This window comes from Pongo pygmaeus, chromosome 8, assembly GCF_028885625.2.
Source record: "Pongo pygmaeus isolate AG05252 chromosome 8, NHGRI_mPonPyg2-v2.0_pri, whole genome shotgun sequence".
Classification (NCBI taxonomy): Eukaryota; Metazoa; Chordata; class Mammalia; order Primates; family Hominidae; genus Pongo; species Pongo pygmaeus.
This window is the reverse complement of record NC_072381.2, coordinates 12,247,101-12,269,488: the sequence shown is the minus strand read 5'-3', so window position 1 is coordinate 12,269,488 and position 22,388 is coordinate 12,247,101. Positions and strand designations below refer to the sequence as shown.

General features: G+C 44.0%; 2 protein-coding genes across 6 annotated transcripts in view; both read right to left on the bottom strand.

The window, feature by feature from the left end:
• SEC61A2 (SEC61 translocon subunit alpha 2) overlaps window positions 1-11,818 on the bottom strand; it is a 38,833-nt gene extending 27,015 nt beyond the window's left edge. For 2 of the 3 annotated variants that reach the window (XM_054436024.2, XM_054436025.2), the window contains exons 1-3: window positions 11,636-11,818; window positions 8,519-8,586; window positions 5,303-5,368 (exon numbers count right to left, since the gene is read on the bottom strand). In XM_054436024.2, the coding sequence (XP_054291999.1) occupies window positions 5,303-5,368; window positions 8,519-8,586; window positions 11,636-11,642 (141 nt within the window). In that variant the 5' untranslated portion in view covers window positions 11,643-11,818. Of the gene's footprint in view, window positions 1-5,302; window positions 5,369-8,518; window positions 8,587-11,571 lie in introns of all 3 variants that reach the window. The other variant, XM_054436026.2, reaches the window with a different exon arrangement.
• A 4,472-nt stretch (window positions 11,819-16,290) lies between these two features.
• The window catches only part of DHTKD1 (dehydrogenase E1 and transketolase domain containing 1), a 60,964-nt gene continuing 54,866 nt past the window's right edge, over window positions 16,291-22,388 (bottom strand). For 2 of the 3 annotated variants that reach the window (XM_054436023.2, XM_063669554.1), the window contains one exon: window positions 18,642-21,072. In XM_054436023.2, coding sequence (XP_054291998.1) covers window positions 20,971-21,072 — 102 coding nt within the window. In that variant the 3' untranslated portion in view covers window positions 18,642-20,970. The other variant, XM_054436020.2, reaches the window with a different exon arrangement.

The following is a 22,388-nucleotide window of genomic DNA, read 5'->3' as shown; positions in this document are numbered from 1 at the left end:
TTAAGGTGATGGATATCCTCATTACCCCAATTTGATCTTTATACATTATACAAATGCATTAAATTATCACATGTACACTGAAAATATATACATCAGTTACATACCAATTAAATAAAATAATTTTCTTAAGAGAGAGCAGAGTCCAGGCAGCATGCACTGTACTTATCTCAGTTTATCTCATCTCCTACCACTCCCTAAAGAAAACTGGCTAGAATCTCTTTGAGATTCAGAGGAAAGAGAATAAAGAAATCTCCCATACTAGGCAGAGCTGCCTAAGCATGAGAAAGATGAAAAGAAACAGTTTGGCAACTATATAAATGTATTAGAGAAGAAATAATGTAACCTAAGATGCATAAATTAATCACATGAAACAGTCATGTGAGGCTGGGCCCATCACAAAAATCAAACAAAAAAGGCCAGTCGCGGTGGCTCACGCCTGTAATCCCAGCACTTCGGGAGGCCAAGGTGGGCAGATCACCTGAGGTCAGGAGTTCGAGAGCAGTCTGGCCAACATGGTGAAACCCCATCTCTACTGAAAATACAAAAAAATTAGCTGAGCATGGTGGCTCGTGCCTGTTGTCCCAGCTACTCGAAAGGCCGAGGCAGGAGAATCGAAAAAAAAGAAACAGGCGTGTGAAATGTCATTCTTTGTTTTCTTCTTGGATTCTTGAACTTTAGCAGCAAGGCCTAAAATATTTATTATCTGAACCTTGACAGAAAAAAATTCACTCAGCCCTGGATTAGAAGATTCAATATTGTCAAGGTGGTAATTCTCTTAAATTGACCTATAAATTCAAAGTAACACGAATGATAATCCCAGCAGGCTTCCTTGTAGAAACTGACAAGCTGATTTTAAAATCTATATGGAAATATGAAGGACCTAGAATAGCCACAACAATTCTGAAAAAGAACAAAGTTGGAGTAATGATTACAAACTGATTACAGGACTTACTAAGAAGTGGCTTACAGTAGGATGGACACATACATAGATGAATAGAGAGCACAGAACATACTCGTGCTTATACGGTTAACCAATTTTCAACAAAGAGGCCTGAGTAATTCAATGGGGAATTTTTCTCAGCAAATAGTGCTGGATACTCATGTAAAAGGAAATGAAAATCAACCCTTACCTCACGCCACACACAAAAATTACCTTGGAACAGATCACAAACCAAAACATACAAGCTAAAACTATAAAATGTTTGGAAGAACACAGGAGACAATCAGAATAGGCAAAAATTTTGACATTAGAATAGGCAAAAATTCCTTAGGAAGCAAAAACTCTAAGCCATCCAAGGAACAAAAAAAAAAACTAAACTTCATCAAAATTTAAAACTCCTGCGGGGCGCAGTGGCATGCGCCTGTAGTCCCAGCTACTCAGGAAGCTGAGGCGGGAGGATTGCTTGAGCCCAGGAGTTCGAGGACAGCCTGGGCCACATAGCAAGAGTCTGTCTCTGAAAAAAAAAGAAAAATAAATGTTTAAACTTCTGTTCTTCAAAAGACACTGTTAAGAAAAAAGGCAAGCCACAGACTGGGAGAAATAATTCATAATACACACATCTAACAAAGGACTTGTATCCAGTAAATGTAAAAATGTTTATAATTCAATGATGAGACAATCAATTTTTTTAAATAGGCAAAAGATTTGCAAAGACACTTTACAAATCTGACACCTTACTCTTCTGATAAATAAACAAGCACTCATAGGCACATGAAGACATTGCTCAATAGCATTTATCAGGAAAATGCAAATTAAAACTACATGCATTAGGATGACTACTATTTTGTTTGTTTGTTTGTTTGTTTTGAGAGGGAGTTCCACTCTTGCCCAGGCTGGAGTACAATGGTGCAATCTCAGCTCACTGCAACCTCCGCCTCCCCGGTTCAAGCGATTCTCCTGCCTCAGCCTCCCAAGTAGCTGGGATTACAGGTATTTGCCACCACACCCGGCCAATTTTGTATTTTTATTTTTATTTATTTATTTATTTTTTGATACGGAGTCTCACTCTGTTGCCCAGGCTGGAGTGCAGTGGCTCGATCTTGGCTTACCGCAAGCTCCACCTCCCAGGTTCACGCCATTCTCCTGCCTCAGCCTCCCAAGTAGCTGGGACTACAGGCGCCCGCCACCACACCCGGCTAATTTTTTGTATTTTTAGTAGAGACAGGGTTTCACCGTGTTAGCCAGGATGGTCTCGATTGCCTGACCTCGTGATTCGCCTGCGTCGGCCTCCCAAAGTGCTGGGATTATAGGCATGAGCCACCGCGCCCAGCCCAATTTTGTATTTTTAGTAGAGACAGGGTTTCTCCATGTTGGTCAGGCTCATCTCGAACTCCCAACCTCAGGTGATCCAGCTGCCTCAGCCTCCCAAAGTGCTGGGATTACAGGAGAGAGCCACTGTGCCTGGCAAGATGACTACTATTAAAATAATCAAAAATACCAAAAGTAGACCAGGATGCAGATCAACTGGAACTCCACAACACGGCTGGTGGAAATACAAAATGGGGCAACCAAGGGCCGGGCGTGGTGGCTCACGCCTGTAATCCCAGCACTTTGGGAGGCTGAGGCAGGCAGATTACCTGAGGTCAGGAGTTCAAGAACAGCCTGTCCAACATGGTGAAACCCCAGCTCTATGAAAAATACAAAAATTAGCTGGGCATGGTAGCACGTGCCTGAAATCCCAGCTACTCAGGAGGCTGAGACAGGAGAATCACTTGAACCCAGGAGGTGGAGCTTGCAGTGAGCCGAAATCGTGCCACTGCACTCCAGCCTGGGCAACAGAGCAAGACTCCATCTCAAACAAACAAACAAACAAACAAAATGGGTCAACCACTTGGAAAAGAGCTGACAATTTCTTATAAGTTGAGCATACATTTACTATAAAACCCAACAGCTGTACTTCTAAGTACTCACCCATGAAAAATATCCACAGAAAGACTTATACATGAATGTTCATAGCAAATTGATGTGTTGTAGCCAAAATCTGGATACAACCCAAATGTCTAACAAGCGAATGAATGAATAAACTGTGATAACTTCATACATCAGAACAGTATTCAGAAATAAAAAGGAATGAGTTACTGATGTAACGACCATATGAATTAATCTCAAAAAGATTATGAAGTCAGACACTAAAGAATACTACTGTATGATTCCATTTACATGGAGCTCTAGAAAAAACAAATCAAAATAGAGTAACAGGATACAGATGAGTGGCGGCCTGGGCCTGTGGAGATTCACTGAGAAAGGTTACAGTGAACTTCGGGGGTGACAGAAATGTTCTATATCCACAGAGGTTATAGTCACGTGGGTGTACAAATTTGTCAAAACTCTTCAAAATGTGCGCCTAAAAACAGGTGTGCTTTACTGTATATATATTATACCTCCATAAGGTTGACTTTTTTTTTAATGGTGGGGAGAGGAGTTTCTAAGACGCTGAAAGTAAATGGTAGAAATATAGATGACTATTCTTTTTTTCTTTGTATTTTTCTTTGTGTCTTTAAACTTCTCTCCCTGACCATTTAAACCAAATTTAAAGCAAGTACAGTAGTAAAAGTACTTTAATTATCAGATCATTTCATCCTTCAGAAAGAAAATATAGTTAGCTTTTCTCCAGATTATATATCTAATCTGTTCTACTGCTTCCTAATATAATTTTTTAAAAGTTCTTAGAAGTATTTAAATAGCTTTTTGAACTCCCCAAAAAACCTTGACCTAAATTATCTGGTTTGTATGTATGTATGTATGTATTTTGAGACGGCATCTCGCTCTGTTGCCCAGGTTTGAGTGCAGTGGTGTCATCTCGGCTCACTGCAACCTCCACCTCCTGGGTTCAAGTGATTCCCCTGTCTCAGCCTCCCGAGTATCTGGGATTACATGCACACGCCACCATGCCCGGCTAATTTTTGTATTTTTAGTAGAGACAGAGTTTCACCATGTTGACCAGACTGGTCTCAACTCCTGATGTCAGTAATCTGCCCACCTTGGCTTGCCAAAGTGCTGCAATTACAGGCATGAGCCACCATGCCCAGCCACCTTGACCTAAATTATCTTATTTAATCTTTACCCTAAAACATAGGCAGGTCACATTTTATACTCACACTGTGAACTTAATATGTCTGCAACATTTTATTTGAAAGTATCATTGGGCTGGGTGTGGTGGCTCAGGCATGTAATCCCAGCCCTGTGGGAGACAGAGGTAGATGGATGGCTTGAGCCCAGAAATTTGAGACCAGCCTGGGCAACATGGCAAAACCCCATCTCTACAATACCAAAAGAAATTAACTGGGTGTGGTGGCTCGTGCCTGTAGTCCCAGCTAGTCAGAAGGCTGAGGTGGGAAGATCACCTGGGCTTGGGGATGTTGGGGCTGAAGTGATCACTCCAGCCTGGGTGACAGAGTAAGACCTTGTCTCAAAAAAAAACCAAAAAAACAAAAACAAAAAAAAACACTATCATCAAATTTTAGTAATTTTTAAACATAGTCCAACCCAAGATTCTAAAAATTTGGTTTTAGCGTGACCCTTTCCCTGCAAAAGAATTTAAAAATTAGCCAAGCATGGTGGGGCACACCTGCAGTCCTACCTACTAGGGAGGCTGAGGCAGATTAATTCAGCCTAGGAGTTGGACACCAGCCTGGGCAACATAGACCCCATCTCTATTTAAAAACAAAAAATTGCCAGATAAAAAAGGGTGCGGTGGCTCACGCCTGTAATCCCAGCAATTTGGGAGGCTGAGGCAGGTAGATCACCTGAGGTCAGGAGTTCGAGATAAGCCTGACCAACACAGCAAAACCCCATCTCTACTAAAAACACAAAAATTCGCTGGGCTTGGTGGCATGCACCTGTAATCCCAGCTACTCAGGAGGCTGAGGCAGGAGAATCACTTGAACTGGGGAGGCAGAGGTTGCAGTGAGCCGAGATCATACCACTGCACTCCAGCCTGGGCAACAACGTGAAACTCCATCTCAAAAAAATAAAATAAAATAAAAATACAAAAATTAGCTGGGCATGGTGGTAGGCACCTGTAGTCCCAGCTACTTGGGAGGCCAAGGAAAAAGAATCACTTGAACCCAGGAGGCAGAGGGTGCGGTGAGCCAAGATCATGCCCCTGCATCCAGCTTGGGTGACAGAGCGAGACTCCAGCTCAAAAAAAAAATAAAAAATAAAAAATAAAAAGGATAATAATGCTCAATGTATTGAGCTCAATGTATTTTTTATTTTAACAGAAAAACAATTCTCAAATTCTAACCAATCAAAACCTTAGAACAATGGTAGAGACATTTATTTAATAGTATAGTTACATACCTGACAACATACTAAGAAAATGAAGAGCGTTATAGCAGTCCATAGAACCTTCTCTCTAAACTGGATCTGTACAACAAAATATAAAGAATCATCAATCAAAACCAAGAAACAGCAAATTTTTGGGGGGCAGCGGATTCTTGAGGTTATTCTTTGGGGCCAAATTCACAGAAATTGGGAATGTCTGTATGTGTCATAAAGGAAGCATTTTTGTTTATTAGGTACAAAGTTTTACAAACTTTTTTTCTCTCTCATATATATATATACACACACACACACACACACACACACACATAGACACACACATGCACAGATGCGTCTTGATGGCTGGATAAAGAAGATATGCTGTATATAAATAGTGAAATATACACACATACACACACACACATGCACAGCTGCTTCTTGATGGCTGGATGAAGAAGATATGCTGTATATAAATAGTGAAATATACACACATACACACACACACATGCACAGCTGCTTCTTGATGGCTGGATGAAGATATGCTGTATATAAATAGTGAAATATACACACATACACACACACACATGCACAGCTGCTTCTTGATGGCTGGATGAAGAAGATATGCTGTATATAAATAGTGAAATATACACACATACACACACACACATGCACAGCTGCTTCTTGATGGCTGGATGAAGAAGATATGCTGTATATAAATAGTGAAATACTTCTGAACCATGAAAAGAATGAGACCATGTCCCTTGCAGCAACCTGGATGGAATGAACTGGAGGAGGTTACCTTAAGTGAAACAACTCAGAAGTGGAAAGTCAAACACTGTGGGTTCTCACTTAAAAGTAGGACCTAAACAATGTGTACACGTGGACACAGAGTATGGAATGACAGAAGTGGAGTCTCCGAAGGGTACAGGGGTGGCAGGAAAAGACGGATGATGAGAAATTACTTAATGGGTACAATGAACGTTATCTGGGTGATGGATACACTCAAAGCCCAGACTTCGCCACTACACAATACATCCATGTAACAAAACTGCACTTGTGCTTATATTTATACAAATTTAAAAAGAGAAATATGTTCTAAAAAATTAAGCCTTCTTGTATTTGTATTTTTTTAAATCTACTTTTACTGAGGAAAGAATTTTCAAATCTAGATTTTTCAGTTTCTTTTACTTCAAAATTTTTACCTTAAATATTTTGATTTTATTATTATTGTTTTGAATTTTACTTTAAGTTCTAGGACACATGTGCTGAACGTGCCGGTTTGTTACATAGGCAGACATGTGCCATGGTGGTTTGCTGCACCTATCAACTTGTCATCTAGGTTTTAAGCCCCGCATGCATTAGGTATTTGTCCTAATGCTCTCCCTCCCCTTTCCCCCTACCCCCGACAGGCCCCTGTGTGATGTTCCCCCTCCCTGTGTCCATGTGTTCTCATTGTTCAGCTCCCATTTATGAGTGAGAACATGCGGTGTTTGGTTTTCGAAACGGCAAATTTAAAGCACAAATCCACACAAAAACGTAACTAATGTTCCCCATCGCGACATCCTATTATTCACTCTTAAATGCCCCTTTTTGAAGTACCATCCTGGGTAGCTTTCTTTTTTTTTTTTTTTTTTTTTTTTGAGACAGAGTCTCGCCCTGTTGCACGGGCTGGAGCGCAGTGGTGCAATCTCAGCTCATTGCAACCTCTGCCCCCCCACCAGGTTCAAGCGATACTCCTGCCTCAGCCTCCAGAGAAGCTGGGACTACAGGTGCACGCCACCACGTCCAGCTAATTTTTTGTATTTTTAGTAGAGTAAGGGCTTCACCATGTTGGCGAGGATGGTCCCCATCTCTTGACCACCTGCCTTAGCCTCCCAAAGTGCTGGGATTACAGGTATGAGCCACCGTGCCCAGCCTAGATTGTTTTTTAATATCCCTTTCACCTTAGTAGCAGCTACAACAAACAGCTGAACTTCCTAAATATAAGTTTCTTTACTTTTCATAAAAAAGGTAATTTAAATACAGGCAGTTCTCATCTGCATTGTACAGTGTTAAATGAAACTGAAAAGGAGCCAAAGCAAAACAGGGATCCAATGTGCACGCGATTCGGTGAACACCGCACTGTGCGAAGGTGGGCCTGCTAGTGACAGTGCCATATGAATATTTTACAGACTGCAAAGCCAGGGTTTCTCAGGATGCCTTAAATGTAAATGGAACAACTATTTTTACAATCTCAAAGCAATAAAAAAAATACTTCTAGCTGGGCGCGGTGGCTCACGCCTGTAATCCCAGCACTTTGGGAGGCCAAGGTGGGTGGATCCTGAGGTCAGGAGATGGAGACCATCCTGGCTAACACGGTGAAACCCCGTCTCTACTAAAAATACAAAAAAATTAGCCAGGCATGGTGGTGGGCGCCTGTAGTCCCAGCTACTCTGGAGACTGAGGCAAGAGAATGGTGTGAACCCAGGAGGCGGAGCTTGCAGTGAGCCTTGATCACGCCACTGCACTCCAGCCTGGGTGACAGAGCGAGACTCCTTCTCAAAAATAAAAAATAAAAATAAATAAATAATTCTAAATCAAATAGTAAGTTTAAAATTTTTTTACCTATCTCTATGTCCCTATTCCTGTTTGATGAGAAATTTGTAGTTTGATGAAGAATTTCTAGAAATTGGCCAATCTAGGATTATCAATATTTCCAGAATTTAAAGACCTTAACTCTGAAAGTTTGCAGTGACGGAAGAACGATTTGACCCAGTCACAGTATCTTCTGAATGCATTCCTGTCATTTTTCTTTCCAATGAATGAATCAAGAAACGGGAGGTATATATTTGCGCAAATGTAATTCATTTACATAAAACAGCTGTACTCATCGAAACCTATCCAGCAGACTGCGTTATTTCTAGTCCGGTAGGTCACATCATTAGCAAACACAATACACACCCTATACTACAGGATTTATAAAGGATCACTACAGACAGGAGAATACTCTGCCTTAAATAACATACAGGCCGAAGAAACACGTAGTTTGGAAATGTCACAACTTAAAGAACAGTCATTTTTTAAAGCATGAGTTAACTGCTAGATTTAAACATATTTACATTAGTTTTATTCACTTTGTGCCTCTTGCAAGCAGGAGGAGCACCAACAGTTTTCCAATTACCAACAGAGAAGGACTGAGGAAAGGAAATGAATTTTGCTGATATCATAAGATAAGCCCTTGAGCTACCCTCTATATTACTAAAATATTATACTTACTTTCCTTTCCGGTTTCTGAATTTCTGGTAGAACTGCACAGAATGGTTTGATAACTTCTAAAAATTTGACTGTAAAAAGAAAAAGAATAAATGTTCCTATTATTATAAAGTTAAAAAAAGATCTATCTTTCTAGGAAATCAAATACAAAGATTCTCTTTCACCAGCAATTCACCCCATCCCTACAGCCCCAAATTAAATCATCACACTGTTCTCCATTTCAAATGATATGCAAAGGAAGAGATATCATTTCAGGGACAAACAAGTCCAAATGGTTTGATGGCTGGTCAGTAGAAGTGAAGCAATCTAAGCAATCTTTTTCCAGAACTTTCTTCCTCACACTTGTATCCAATCATTTTACATATACAGAAAGGGGCTGTTCAAAGGGCATCACGACGTCAAAAGGGAGCAAATGTACTCTACCGTGGTACCCGTGAGACAATGCATGACAGAAGAAAGCAGGTATCAGAGGAGGAAGACAGGAGGGTGCCTTCTGCACTCAGGAAACACAACGGGAAATGGGCTCTTCTGTAGAGAACTGGCTTAAACAACTGAAAGATGCCGAAACGCATAGGTGACAAAAAAATCATGGAATCACCTCCTATAGTTAACTTTTTTTTTTTTTTTTTGAGACAGAGTCTCGCTGTGTTGCCCAGGCTGGAGTTCAGTGGCACGATCTTGGCTCAGTGCAACCTCCGCCTCCCAGGTTCAAGTGATTCTCCTGCCTCAGCCTCGTGTATAGCTGGGATTAGAGGCGCAGGGCACCATGCCTGGATAATTTTTATATTTTTTGTAGAGCCGGGGTTTCACCATGTTGGTAAGACTGGTCTCGAACTCCTGACCTCGTGATCCGCCCGTCTCGGCCTCCCAAAGTGCTGGGATTACAGGCGTGAGCCACGGCACCCAGCCCCTATAGTTACCTTTTTAAAGTATGTAGGCCATGCGCGGTGGCTCACACCTGTAATCCCAGCACTTTGGGAGGCTGAGGTGGGCAGATCACGAGGTCAGGAGATCTAGACCATCTCAGCTAACATGTGAAACCCCATCTCTACTAAAAATACAAAAAAAAATTAGCAGGGCGTGGTGGTGGGCACCTGTAGTCCCACCTACTCAGGAGGCTGAGGCAGGAGAATGGCGTGAACCCAGGAGGCGGAGCTTGCAGTAAGCCCAGATGGAGCCACTGCACTCCAGCCTGGGCAACAGAGCGAGACCTGTCTCAAAAAAAAAAAAATAAAAATAAATATGTAATCTCTGTTTCATTTCATTAGACCACATTTCATTGCCTAGTTACTCTCCCAGGTAATATAAAAGTACTTGCTTATGTAAAATAATCAACCCAGAGAATTAACAATTACATTTCATCATAAAGTATTGTTTTCCCAGACTACTTTTATAATATATAAAGGTAAGATAAATCAAGGTTCTTTAAGGATAGACACTGTCTTCTGGCATGGCTTAAGTCAAGTCCTGCCAGAGAACTGGAGGGTGAAAATGACAATCTCTCAAGCTTCTGTCCTTTGCCAAAGGGTCTGCAATGTGGAGAAAGACAGGCCGCAGCTAGATATTAGTTAGGCTCTGTGGCTTTTCTTCCCCTACAGACACTGGATTCTATATACTAACATCCCAAAATTGTCTTAAAGCTGACGTGAGTGATTACGTTTCCGTAGTTGCCTAAAGTTGACTATATTATCTTTTTTAAAAAAGCCTCTACAAATGATGGGCAGTCACTGATGTATGTTTATTTCGAGACGGAGTTTCGCTCTATCGCCCAGGCTGAAGTGCAGTGGCATGATCTCAGTTCAATGCAACCTCCACCTCCCCGGGTTCAAGGGATTCTCCTGCCTCAGCCTCCTGGGGAGCTGGGATGACAGGCACCTACCATCACACCAGGCTTATTTTTATATTTTTAGTACAGATGGGGTTTCATCATGTTGGCCAGGCTGGTCTCGAACACCTGACCTCGGGTGATCCGCCCTCCTCGGCCTCCCAAAGTGCTGGGATTACAGGCGTAAGCCACCGCGCCCCAGCAGTCACTGATGTTTGACAGAAGGATTAACTAATTGTCATGGGCAGATGTTTGTTACCCAAGTACTATTAGGTTGGTGCAAAAGTAAATGCGGTTTTTGAGAAGTAATTGAAAACCGCAATTACTTTTGCAGCAACCTAATATTTTGGATTTTCTGGAAAGTAAATCTGAATTATGAAAGCATTCATCGCTAACGCGAAACAAGTATCAATCACATCAGGAGGCTTCCTAGAACCTCTCCATCCCTTTTCCTCCCCACCCGAATCCAAGCCACTCTCAGATTTCTTGACACTTTATGATCATCTGTAAGGGGTATTCATGTTCAAGCAAAGCTTTTGGTTGCCCCCTGTCTATCTTTGTGATGCAGAATTTTACCAAGGGTCTCTCCTACTCCTTTCTAATTTCCCCCAAATGTCCACTAGTTGGCCAATGGGTGCCCTGCTTGGGTATGCACGACCCATTCATCCAACGAACATCTTCACAGCTATGCAAGTAGCTACGTGCACGTATGTGGGGTTGAGGGTTAGGGGGAGAGCCCTGAAAAACATTCCTATAACATAAGGCCTTGTCCCTAAGGCTTATACAACCTTACAGTTTTCAGTAAACGCTACAGAATGAACAGTTTAAGGAAAACGCTGTTACCAACGCACTGCTTTCCTCCCTAAAACACACGCCATGCATCACTTTTTTTAAAATTAAACGAGTTAGGGGAGCTTTATTCAACGCAACATGCCAAGGAAAGATGACGAGGGAATAAAAACACGGGATTTCTTTAACTCCTGAAAAATTAAAAAGTGGTCCAGGTTCACCCGGTGGCCTAACTCCCCGCCCCCAAAACCAATGGCCTCCCAGCGCCATCCTCGCCCTCTATCGAACGCAAACCCCGGGCCTCCGGGTCCCGGTACCCGCCGGGCAAGGCCTCGCACGGCTAGGGGAGCCTCGGCGGAGGCCCCCGGCCGTGCCCTCCGCAGAGGCCCGGAGCGGCCCGCGCATCCCCGGCCTCCACGACTCCGAGCGAGCGCCAACCCACCGCTCGCAGCCCAGGCGGGGCCTGCGTTCCCAGCCAGAGCCCCGCTCCAGCCGCCGCTACTCACTGCCCATGGTTGCTTCTGGGGAGGCCCAGGGGGAAACCGCGGCCTCGGCGCTGCCTTCGCTCGGCTCCCGCGGCTCGGGCCTCGGTACCGGCTCCCAAAACGACCCTGCCAGCCCCGCGCAGGCTCCGCCCAACCCCGCGCAGGCTCCGCCCTTCACCACGTGACCCGCGCGCCCGACCGGCCCAGCCCCGCCCCCAGGTCGGCCGTTGGCCGACGTCCGCTGCGTTGCCATGGTGACCACGGGCGCCGGGGCAGGGCGGGCCCGGGCCCCGGGAGGCGGGGCTGGCGCGCCTGGGGGCAGGGCTCGGGCGGGCAGTCGTGGGGCGTGGAAGCCGCGCAGAGGCCAAGGCTGCCGGGTTCTTCGTTGCCTACAGGCTTTCGCGACTCAGTGTGGAGAACCCGCCGTTTCCTCGCGCCCCACGGCCGACCCAGGCCTCCTGGGCACCCTTCGGGGAGGCCGCGATCCCAGTGCCGCCTGAGTAGCGCGGGGAACACGGTTCTGGCCCCGAGGCCTGGGGCTGAGCCGCTGAGAGCGGACGGGACCGAACCAATCTTATTTTGCTTCCTTCTTTTTTTCTTTTGAGACGGAGTATCGCTCTGTCGCCCAGGCTGGAGTGCAGTGGCGGCATCTCGGTTCACTGCAAACTCCGCCTCCCTGGTTCAAGCGATTCTCCTGGCTCAGCCTACCGAGTAGCTGGGACTACAGGCGCCCGCCACCATGACTGGCTAATTTTTGTATTTTTAGTAGAGACGGGGTTTCACCGTGTTAGCCAGGATGGTCTCGATCTCCTGACCTCGTGGTCCGCCCGCCTTGGCCTCCCAAAGTGCTGGGATTACAGGCGTGAGCCACCGCGCCCGGCCGCTTCCTTCTAATCGTTATCTCTTGGAAGTTTGTAAAAATTTGTGACACGTCGTTGTGTATAGTTAATAGTTATGAACTCCCCTGTCTCGACGTAAGCTAGGCCCCTCCATCTTCTCCAAAATACAGAGATCAGGATCCTTTGCCTCCTACCGTGGAACAGTTTTCCTGAAGCCACTGTTTTTTCTCTTTTTCTTTTTTTTCTTTTCTTTTTTTTTTTTTTTTTTTAAGAGCCGGTCTTGCTCTGTGGCTCAGGCTGGAATGGAGTGCGGTGGCACAATCATAGCTCACTGCTGCCTCGAACTCCCAGTCTCAAGCGACCTTCCCACCTCAGCCTCCCGAGTAGCTAGGACTAGCAGGTTTGCGCCACCAAACTCAGCCGATTTTTGTATTTTTTGTAGAGATGGAGTCTTGCTATATTGCCCAGGCTGGTCTGGAACTCCTGAGCTCAAGCAATCCAGCTGTCTCAGCCTCCCAAAGTGCTGGGATTAGACATGGGCCACCAAAACCGGCCTCAATAATCTGTTCTAATGTTCAGATCTATGTCCATGAAATAAATTATATATTTCAGGGGAGTGTACAATTTAGGCCCAGCTTGCATGAGTCTCTGCTGTACTTGAGGTCAGCTGGGACAGTCCCAGGGCTGGGGACTGGAATGATCAGGTGGCTCCCTCACTCCCCAGTCTGGCATTGGGTGCTGGTGTCAGCTCCAGCACCTCCAGATGGCTTCTCCAAGTGGCCTGGGCTTCTTCACAATGTGGCAGCTGGGGTCCAAGGGATGTCCTCAGAACTGAACCAGCATCTTTTACTGCATTGTGTCTGTAGGGGCAGCCACAAGTCCTAGGGACACCACCTCTAGGGGAGATTGTGGCAAGACTCTGGAAGAACATGTGGGATTCAAAATACCGCTGTGGGAATTTTTGGAAAATCCAATCTGCCACAGTAATAATCTCCCATCCTGCTAATTCAACCTTACCTCATTCTACTTTGTATTAGTCATTTTTATACTTGCCTAATCTCCCCTGCTATGCAGTAAACTTCTAGATACAGTGGTCTTTCTTACTTTTTCTACTAGGTACAATAGCCTACAAAATGATTGACTTAAGTGCAGTTTTGACACTAAATTACGAGCTAATTTCATGAATGCAATATCCTTTCAATAAAGATGCACTAAATTCCAGCCTGGGCAACACAGTGAGACCACGTCTCTAGAAAGGTAAAAAAACAAAAATCAGCCGGGCATGATGGTTTGTGCCTGTTGTCCCAGCTTGTCAGGAGGCCTCAGGAGGATGGCTTGAGCCATGGAGGCAGAGGTTGCAGTGAGCTGAAATCGCACCACTGTACTCCGGCAGTAGGGGGTGGGGCAGAGGTTGCAGTGAGCTGAAATCGCACCACTGTACTCCGGCAGTAGGGGGTGGGGCAGAGGTTGCAGTGAGCTGAAATCGCACCACTGTACTCCGGCAGTAGGGGGTGGGGTAGAGGTTGCAGTGAGCTGAAATGGCACCACTGTACCCCGGCAGTAGGGGGTGGGGCAGAGGTTGCAGTGAGTTCAAATCGCACCACTGTACTCCAGCAAGGGGGGGTGGGGGTGGATGATGCACTAAATTGAAAATATCACAGAAGGTGAAGAGTATCCTGTGCCTCTTTTTACTGCCTATTTCTGGGATAGTTCCATGGTTCAAGTAAGAGCCTGGAAATGAGCTTTGACACTCTGGATAAACTTTGTTAATTACCCTTCCACCATTCTTTTTTTTCTCTTTGAGACAGTCTCACTCTGTCACTGGGCTGGAGTGCAGTGGCCAATCTCAACTCGCTGCAACCTCCGCCTCCCAGGTTTGAGTGATTCTCCTGCCCCAGCCTCCCAAGCAGCTGAGATTACAGACACATGCCAACCTGCCTGGCTAAGTTTATATTTTTAGTAGAGACGGGGTTTCACCATGTTGGCCAGGCTGGTTTTGAACTGCTGACCTCAAGTGATCTGCCTGCCTTAGCCTCCCAAAGTGCTGGGATTACACGCATGAGCCACTGCTCCTGGCCCCTTCCACCATTCTTTCTACCACTACATGCCACCCAGGGCTTTTCCTTGTTTAACTGCAATGTGCCACCTAATCTACATCCATCCAGACTTTCACTCTGCCTTGATCTTTCATTGTTCTAGCACATCCAACAAGAAAATGTCTCTGTGTATAAAATGTTTTGTCTTCTCAAATAGATTGTTAGCCCATTGAGGACAGTGGGCAACCCATTTTATCTTTTACTTCTGTGTATTTCTAAGGTCCATAAAAATGTAATATAGGGAATAGATGTCCAATAAAGTATTTATTGATGAAATACCATTTTACTCTTAAAAGGTCATTTCTGGTGTTCAGTTCAATTTTAGCTGGATCCCCATAAGAGTCAAAGAAAACAGGGACACGACACTAAAGTAATATAAATTTAATACCTTTTTTTTTTTTCTTGAGACAGGGTCTCGCTCTGTCAGGCTGAAGTGAAGTGACGCTCTATCGGCTCATTGCAACCTATGCCTCCCCGATTCAAGCGCTCTGCCTTCCTCAGCCTCCCAAAGAGCTGGGATTACAGGCATGGGCCACTGTGCGCCCTGTTTAATTTTTTATGTATTATTATTTTTCACAGTATGGGTCTCACTCTGTCACCCAAGCTGGAGTGCAGTGGTGAGATCATAGCTCACTGCAGCCTCAAAGTCCTTGACTCAAAGGATCTTCTCACCTCAGCCTCCGGAGTTGCTGGGACTACAGGTATGTGCCACTGGTCTGACTTAAATAATTTTTAAATAATTTTTATAGTTTTAAATATTTTTAAATAATTTAAAATAATTTTAATTAACTTTTCATTAATTAAATAATTCTTAAATTAATTAAATAAATAATTATTAGTTATTAAATTTTAAATAATTTAATTAAATAAATTAATTAAATAATTAATTTAAAAATTAATTATTTAAATAATTTAAATGACTTAAATAATTTGAAATAATTTTTAAAAATTAGACTGGGTGTGGTGGCTCATGCCTGTAATCCCAGCACTTTGGGAGGCCAAGGTGGGAAAATTATTTGAGGCCAGGAGTTTGTGACCAGCCTGGGCAATATAGCGAGACCTTGTCTCTACAAGAAAAAAAAATTTGTTTAATTAGCCGGGCATAGTGGCAGGCACATTAGTTCTAGCTACTTGGGAGGCTGAGATGGGACGATCACTTGAGCCCAGGAATTCGAGGCTGCAGTGAGCCGTAAACGTGCCAGTGCACTCCAGCCTGGGGGACAGAGTGAGACCCTGTCTCTAAATAAATAAATAAATAAAATTGCAATTGGCAGTGAGGAAAGGAGTCTGCTTTAGATTGTGCTTTCTCAGATTTAAATAAAATGACAATGAATTACTATTTCTATAGAGTAAGAGCTTTTGGGGTTTTTTAATTGATGAATGCTAGATGTACATACTTTCAAGGTGCATGTGATAATTTAATACATTCATATAATTTGTAAATATCAAATTGGTGTATTTGGGACATCCATCCCCTTAAATATTTGTCTTTTCTTTATGATAGAACCATTTGAATTCTCCTCTAGCTATTTTGCAATGTATAGTAGATATTGTAAACTATGGTCACCTACTGATTAAACTATGGTCACCTACCAAACCATCTAACAGTTAGGTCTTATTTCTTCTATCAAACCATATATTTGTACCCACTAATCTACTTCGCTTCATCCCCCCACCCCTTCCCCTCCCAACCTCTGGTAACCACTGATCTACTCTCTATCTTCATGAGATCCACTTTTTTTTTTTTTTTTTTGAGACGGAGTCTTGCTCTTGTCACCCAGGCTGGAGTGCAATGGCATGATCTCAGCTCACTGCAACCTCTGCCTCCTGGGTTCAAGCAATTCTCCTGCCTCAGCCTCTCCAGTAGCTGGGATTTACAGGCATCCGCCACCACATCCGGCTAATTTTCTGTATTTTTTGTAGAGACAGGGTTTCACCATCTTGGCCAGGCTGGTCTCGAACTCCTGACCTCAGGTGATCCACCCACCTTGGCCTCCCAAGGGGCTGGGATTACAGGCATGAGCCACCGCGCCCGGCCGAAATCCACTTTTTAAGCTCCCGTGTGTGGGAATATCCAAGTTTTGTCTTTCTGTGCTTGACTTATTTTGTGTAACATAATGACCTCCAGTTCCATCCATGTTGCTACAAATGACAAGATTTTATTTTTTTAAATGGCTGAATAATATTCCATTGTGTATATGAGACTTATTTTCTTTAATATCCAAATACATATAAGAAAAATATAGGTGAAGCTTTTGGAACCTCAAGATCAAAAGTCTTGATCCTTAATCTGCGTCTTCCTTCCAGTGTAATCTTTGTTTTTTTTTTGGGGGGCGAGTTAACCCTTTTATTCTTCAATTTTGTAAAAGGGCCAGGCGTGGTGGCTTACGCCTGTAATCCCAGCACTTTAAGAGGCCACGGCGGCCTAACGCTGACACAGGAGAATCACTTGAACTAGAAAGGCGGAGGTTGCAGTGAGCCGGGATCGCGCCACTGCCCTCCAACCTGGGCCACAGAGCGAGATTTGGTCTCAAAAGAAAAAAAGAAAACCTTAGTAATTTTATATTTGTATCTTATTTATATCTATTATTTATATCTATCTATGCCATTTTCATGTTCAATGAGGAACAAACCTTAAATTGGGTAAATAGTAGCAATCATGGAAAAATTTTAGTTTTGTCTGAAATGACAAATTATTCTTAGTAAAATAAAAACTTTTTTAGTAAGAATATTAAGAACTATTTTGCTCAGCTTTTCTATGTCTTGCATACACATGCTATTTGGGAAAAATACTCTGAAGCTTAGACATCTTTAGTCTGACTGTATTACCTTCAAAATTTTCTTATTTTTAAAAAATTCCTTGGTTGACAATAAAAATAGTATCCCTTTTACACTTTTTTTTTTTTTTTGAGATGGAGTCTTGCTCTGTTGCCCATGCTGGAGTAGTTCAAGTGATTTTCCTGCCTCAGCCTCTCAAGTAGCTGGGACTACAAGCATGCACAACGATGCCTGGCTGATCTTTGTATTTTTTAGTAGAAACAGGCTTTCACCAGGTTGGCCAGACTGGTCTCAAACTCCTGACCTTAGGTGATATGCCCACCTCCGCCTCCCAAAGTGCTGGGATTACAAGCATGAGCCACCGCGCCTGGCCTACTAAATTTTTAAGGGAAAAAAAGTAATGAGTATTTGATTTGGAATTCCTCAAATGATCCCCCCCTGCAAGGGAATGTAAAATGCTGATCCATGTTGCAGTAGTGATTGAGAGTAGAAAGGTTAAGACAACAGAAGACACATTTCATGGCTCGAGTTAGAGAACACATAAAAAGAAACCATGAACAGACTGTGAGGTGTAAAATTAGAAATTTGGAGAGATCCACCGGTCACAGTGGCTCACGCCTGTAATCCCAGCACTTTGGGAGGCCAAGGTGGGCGGATCATGAGGTCAGGGGATTGAGGCCATCCTGGCTAACACGGTGAAACCCCATCTCTGCTAAAAATACAAAAAACTAGCTGTGGCACGTGCCTATAGTCCCAGCTACTCGGGAGGCTGAGGTAGGAAAATCTTTTGAACCCAGAAGGTGGAGGTTGCAGTGACCTGAGATCGCACTACTCCAGCCTGGGCAACAAAGCGAGACTCCGTCTCAAAACAAAAAGAAAGAAAGAAAGAAATTCAGAGAGATTTAAACCAACCTTTTATTTTTTTACCTTTATTTTTTGAGACAGAGTCCCACTGTGTCACCCAGGCTGGAGTGCAGTGGTGTGATCTCGGCTCACTGCAACCTCTGCCTCCCAAGATCAAGTGATTCTGCTGCCTCAGCCTCCCGAGTAGCTGGGATTACAGGCATGCACCACCATGCCCCGCTAATTTTTATATTTTTAGTAAGAGACGGGGTTTAGCCATGTTGGCCAGGCTAGTCTCGAATGCCTGGCCTCAGGCGACGCACCCGTCTTGGCCTCCCACAGTGCTGTGATTACAGGTGTGAGCTACCACGCCCAGCCTAAACTAACCTTTTACAAAGATCTAATCTTCCATCTCATTTTTGTGCTTAGACTTTTGAAATCTTTTCATTCAAGAAATCCAGGAGCCCTGAGGAAAAAAAATGACAAGGTGCTTTTATTTTTTTTCTTGTTAAAAAAATACAACATTGGTAAATTGTTTTCATTAAATAGACCTTTGTGATTTTCCTGATTTACATGAGTGGTGCTAAATTACATGATTTATAAGGCTTGACACAGGAAGGATGCACTGAGGTATATGGTAAGAAAAGGGATATGAATACTAGAGAAATGTTAAATCGATAACTAAGGCACACTTTCGGATGTGAATCATAAATCTACCTCTGTGGCTAGAACAGCCTATATGTACAATGGATTCTGAAAGACATGATCAGTTGCTGGTAAAAGTAGAGAAGGCCTGGGCTTCTGCTAGTCCCCTGGTACTTCCCACACCACTTCAGAGAAAAAGCGTCATGACACAAGAACAGTAGATGGTACAGGCCCCCAGCACTGAGTCAGGTGAAGCTACATGGTTCGCTGTTTAGCTATGCTTCCAGTACTCGGTTTAATTTCACAGTGAGGGAGTCGGTTGGTGATCTCTAAGAAATCCCCAAGCACCTGGTGTTGGGAAAGTCCCTCAAATAAAGAAGTGTTCTCTTCTTTTCTTTTTTTTTTTTTTCCTCTCTCTTTCTTTCTATTTATTTATTTTTTGAGATGGAGTCTTGCTCTGTCACCCAGACTGGAGTGCAGTGGCAGGATCTCAGCTCACTGCAACCTCCACCTCCCAGGTTCAAGCGATTCTCCTGCCTCAGCCTCCCGAGTAGCTGGGATTACAGACTCCCACCACCACGCCCAGCTAATTTTTGTATTTTTAGTAGAGATGGGGTTTCACTATGTTTTGTCGGGCTGGTCTCGAACTCCCAACCTCAGGTGATCCACCCACCTCAGCCTCCCAAAGTGCTGAGATTACAGGCGCAAGCCATGGCACCCAGCCAGGAAATGTTCTTTAAACACCACAAATAAACATACTGCATCAGGGACTTGTAGGGACAAGACTGATTAACCAGGGGCTGAAATCCCCATATCAGAAACCCAAGACAGTTAAAAATAGTAAGATATCACTATAAGAACAATTCAAAGAAAAACAAGTTTACGGCAAAACAGACTACAAATCAATTTCATTATAACTAAAACTCCTTAATTTAAAAATACAGTACTAGAAGATCATCCACCCAGAGATTTGTATTTAGTAGGACCTAGATTTGCTAGTGTTGGGGAGACACTTCATACAGTGACTGGAAAGCAGCACCAGAGATTACATAAAATGAAAATATTAGTACTGCCACAGGACTTTCAAAAAGGAGGGGGAAAATTAATGAAAGTGACATGCATCAAACAAATCAAGGGGCAGTGTTGAGGTCATCTCCACAGAGCTGTAAACTCAGAAGTGTTTCCTGGTCATATATGGTCAATTAGGGTCAAGTCTGAAATCATCTAGATAATGACCTAGTTTTCCAGCTCACTCAGAGCTAAAATCCATAACTCTATCATACTTTCCTTTTAATTTCTGAGATGGAGTCTCGCTCTGTCGCCCAGGTTGGAGTCCAGTGGTGCCATTTCGGCTCACTGCAACCTCTGCCTCCCAGGTTCAAGCAATTCTGCCTCAGCCTCCGGAGTAGCTGAGAATACAGGCGCATGCCACCACACCCAACTAATTTTCATATTTTTAGTAGAAACGGGGTTTCACTACGTTGGCCAGGCTGGTCTTGAACTCCTGACCTCAGGTGATCCAGCCACCTAAGCCTCCCAAAGTGCTGGGATTACAGGCGTGAGCCACTGCACCCAGCCATCACACTTCCTTTTTTTGTTATTGTTTTTCTTTTGTTGTTTTCCTATTTCTACCATCACACTTTCAAGGATAAATTTGCTGGTTGCATTCACATATTCATAACCAGTTCCCCTGGTTATTCCACCTATTCCAGATTAAATCAAGTATATCAATCCCAACATCTTAGAGGAATACAGTCTTTTCATGTTACCCAACAGAGGGGTTGAGAGAATGGAGGAAGGAGGCCTCTTTTAATGGCCTTTTTTTTTTCTTTTTTTTTTTGAAATGCAGTCTTGCTCTGTCACCCAGGCTGGACAGCAATGGTGTGATCCTGGCTCACTGCAACCTCCGCCTCCCAGATTCAAGCGATTCTCCTGCCTCAGCCTCCCAGGAAGCTGGGATCACAGGTGCCCGCCACCACACCCGGCTATTTTTTGTATTTTTAGTAGAGACAGGGTTTCACCATGTTGGCCAGGCTGATCTCGAACTCCTGACCTCAGGTGATCCACCGGCCTTGGCCTCCCAAAGTGCTGGGATTACAGGCATGTGCCTTAATGGCCATTTTCTTAAAGAGAAATAGTGTTTCTTCAAAAGTCATCAAGCGAAGGTCTTGGCAAGGATATCTTCATGCTGGTGCAAGTGAACTGTGCCAATTCCTACAGCGGGTACTGGCAAAGGGGGCCGGCCCACCAGACGGAGCTATAAGTGCAACAGAGAAGAAATAAAATGACATTTTGACTAGATCAGAGCTCTGCTTAGTTCCAACAAGACAGTGCATGTATTTCTCTTAGCTTGTTTAACCATAAATCACCTCTTTCAAATAATGAGTTACACAGAAGAGATTAGAGGGACAGGGCTCCGTGCCTCAATGCCTGTAATCCCAGCGCTTTGGGAGGCCGAGGTGGGTGTATCACTAGAGGCCAGGAATTTGAGACCAGCTGGCCAACATGAAAAAACCTCATCTCTACTAAAAATACAAAAATTAGCCAGGCGTGGTGGTCTATGCCTGTAATTCCAGCTACTCGGGAGGTTGAGGCACGAGAATCATTTGAACTCCGGAAGCAGAGGTTGCAGTGAGCTGAGATTGTGCCACTGCACTCCAGCCTAAGCAAAAAAAAAAAATAGATTGGAGGCAAATATGTCACCATTAACAACTAATGGAATGCTACGCGAGATAAGGTAAGACAAGTTCTTGAATTTGTCCTATTCTTTTTTGTTTGTTTGTTTATTTGTTTATTTTGGGATGAAGTTTTGCTCTTTGTTGCCCAGGCTGGAGTACAGTGGCATGATCTCGGCTCACTGCAACCTCTGCCTCCTGGGTTCAAGAGATTCTCCTGCCTCAGCCTCCCGAGTGGCTGGGACTACAGGTGTATACCACCACGCCCAGCTAATTTTTGTATTTTCAGTAGAGACAGGATTTTACCATGTTGGCCAGGCTGGTCTCGAACTCCTGACCTCAGGTGATCAGCCCACCTCGGCCTCACAAAGTGCTGGGATTACAGGCATGAGCCACCGTGCCTGGCCTCAGGTATTTCTTTACAGCAGTGCAAGAACGAACTAATACAATGGGCCTAGAACGAGTGTTTTCGGTGTATCCAGTCCCACGCTGTAAAACCAGCCTGCTCGTCCTCTGGCTTGTCCAAGGCTTGGATAAGACACACTGAGGAGGGTAGTGGGACATGGAGCCGAAAGGTAAGGGCTTTTATTTTTTGAATATAACCACTTTTTTATTTTTTTATTTTTTGAGATGGAGTCTCCCTCTGTCACCAGGCTAGAATCTCAGCTCACTGCAACCTCCACCTCCCAAGTTCAAGTGATTCTCCTGCCTCAGCCTCCTGAGTAGCTGGGACTACAGGCCACCACACCCAGCTAATTTTTGTATTTTTAGTAGAGATGGGGTTTCACCACGTTGGTCAGGATGGTCTCAATCTCCTGACCTCATGATTTGCTCGCGCTGGCCTCCCAAAGTGCTAGGATTACAGGCGTGAGCCACCCCGCCCAGCCGAGTATAACCA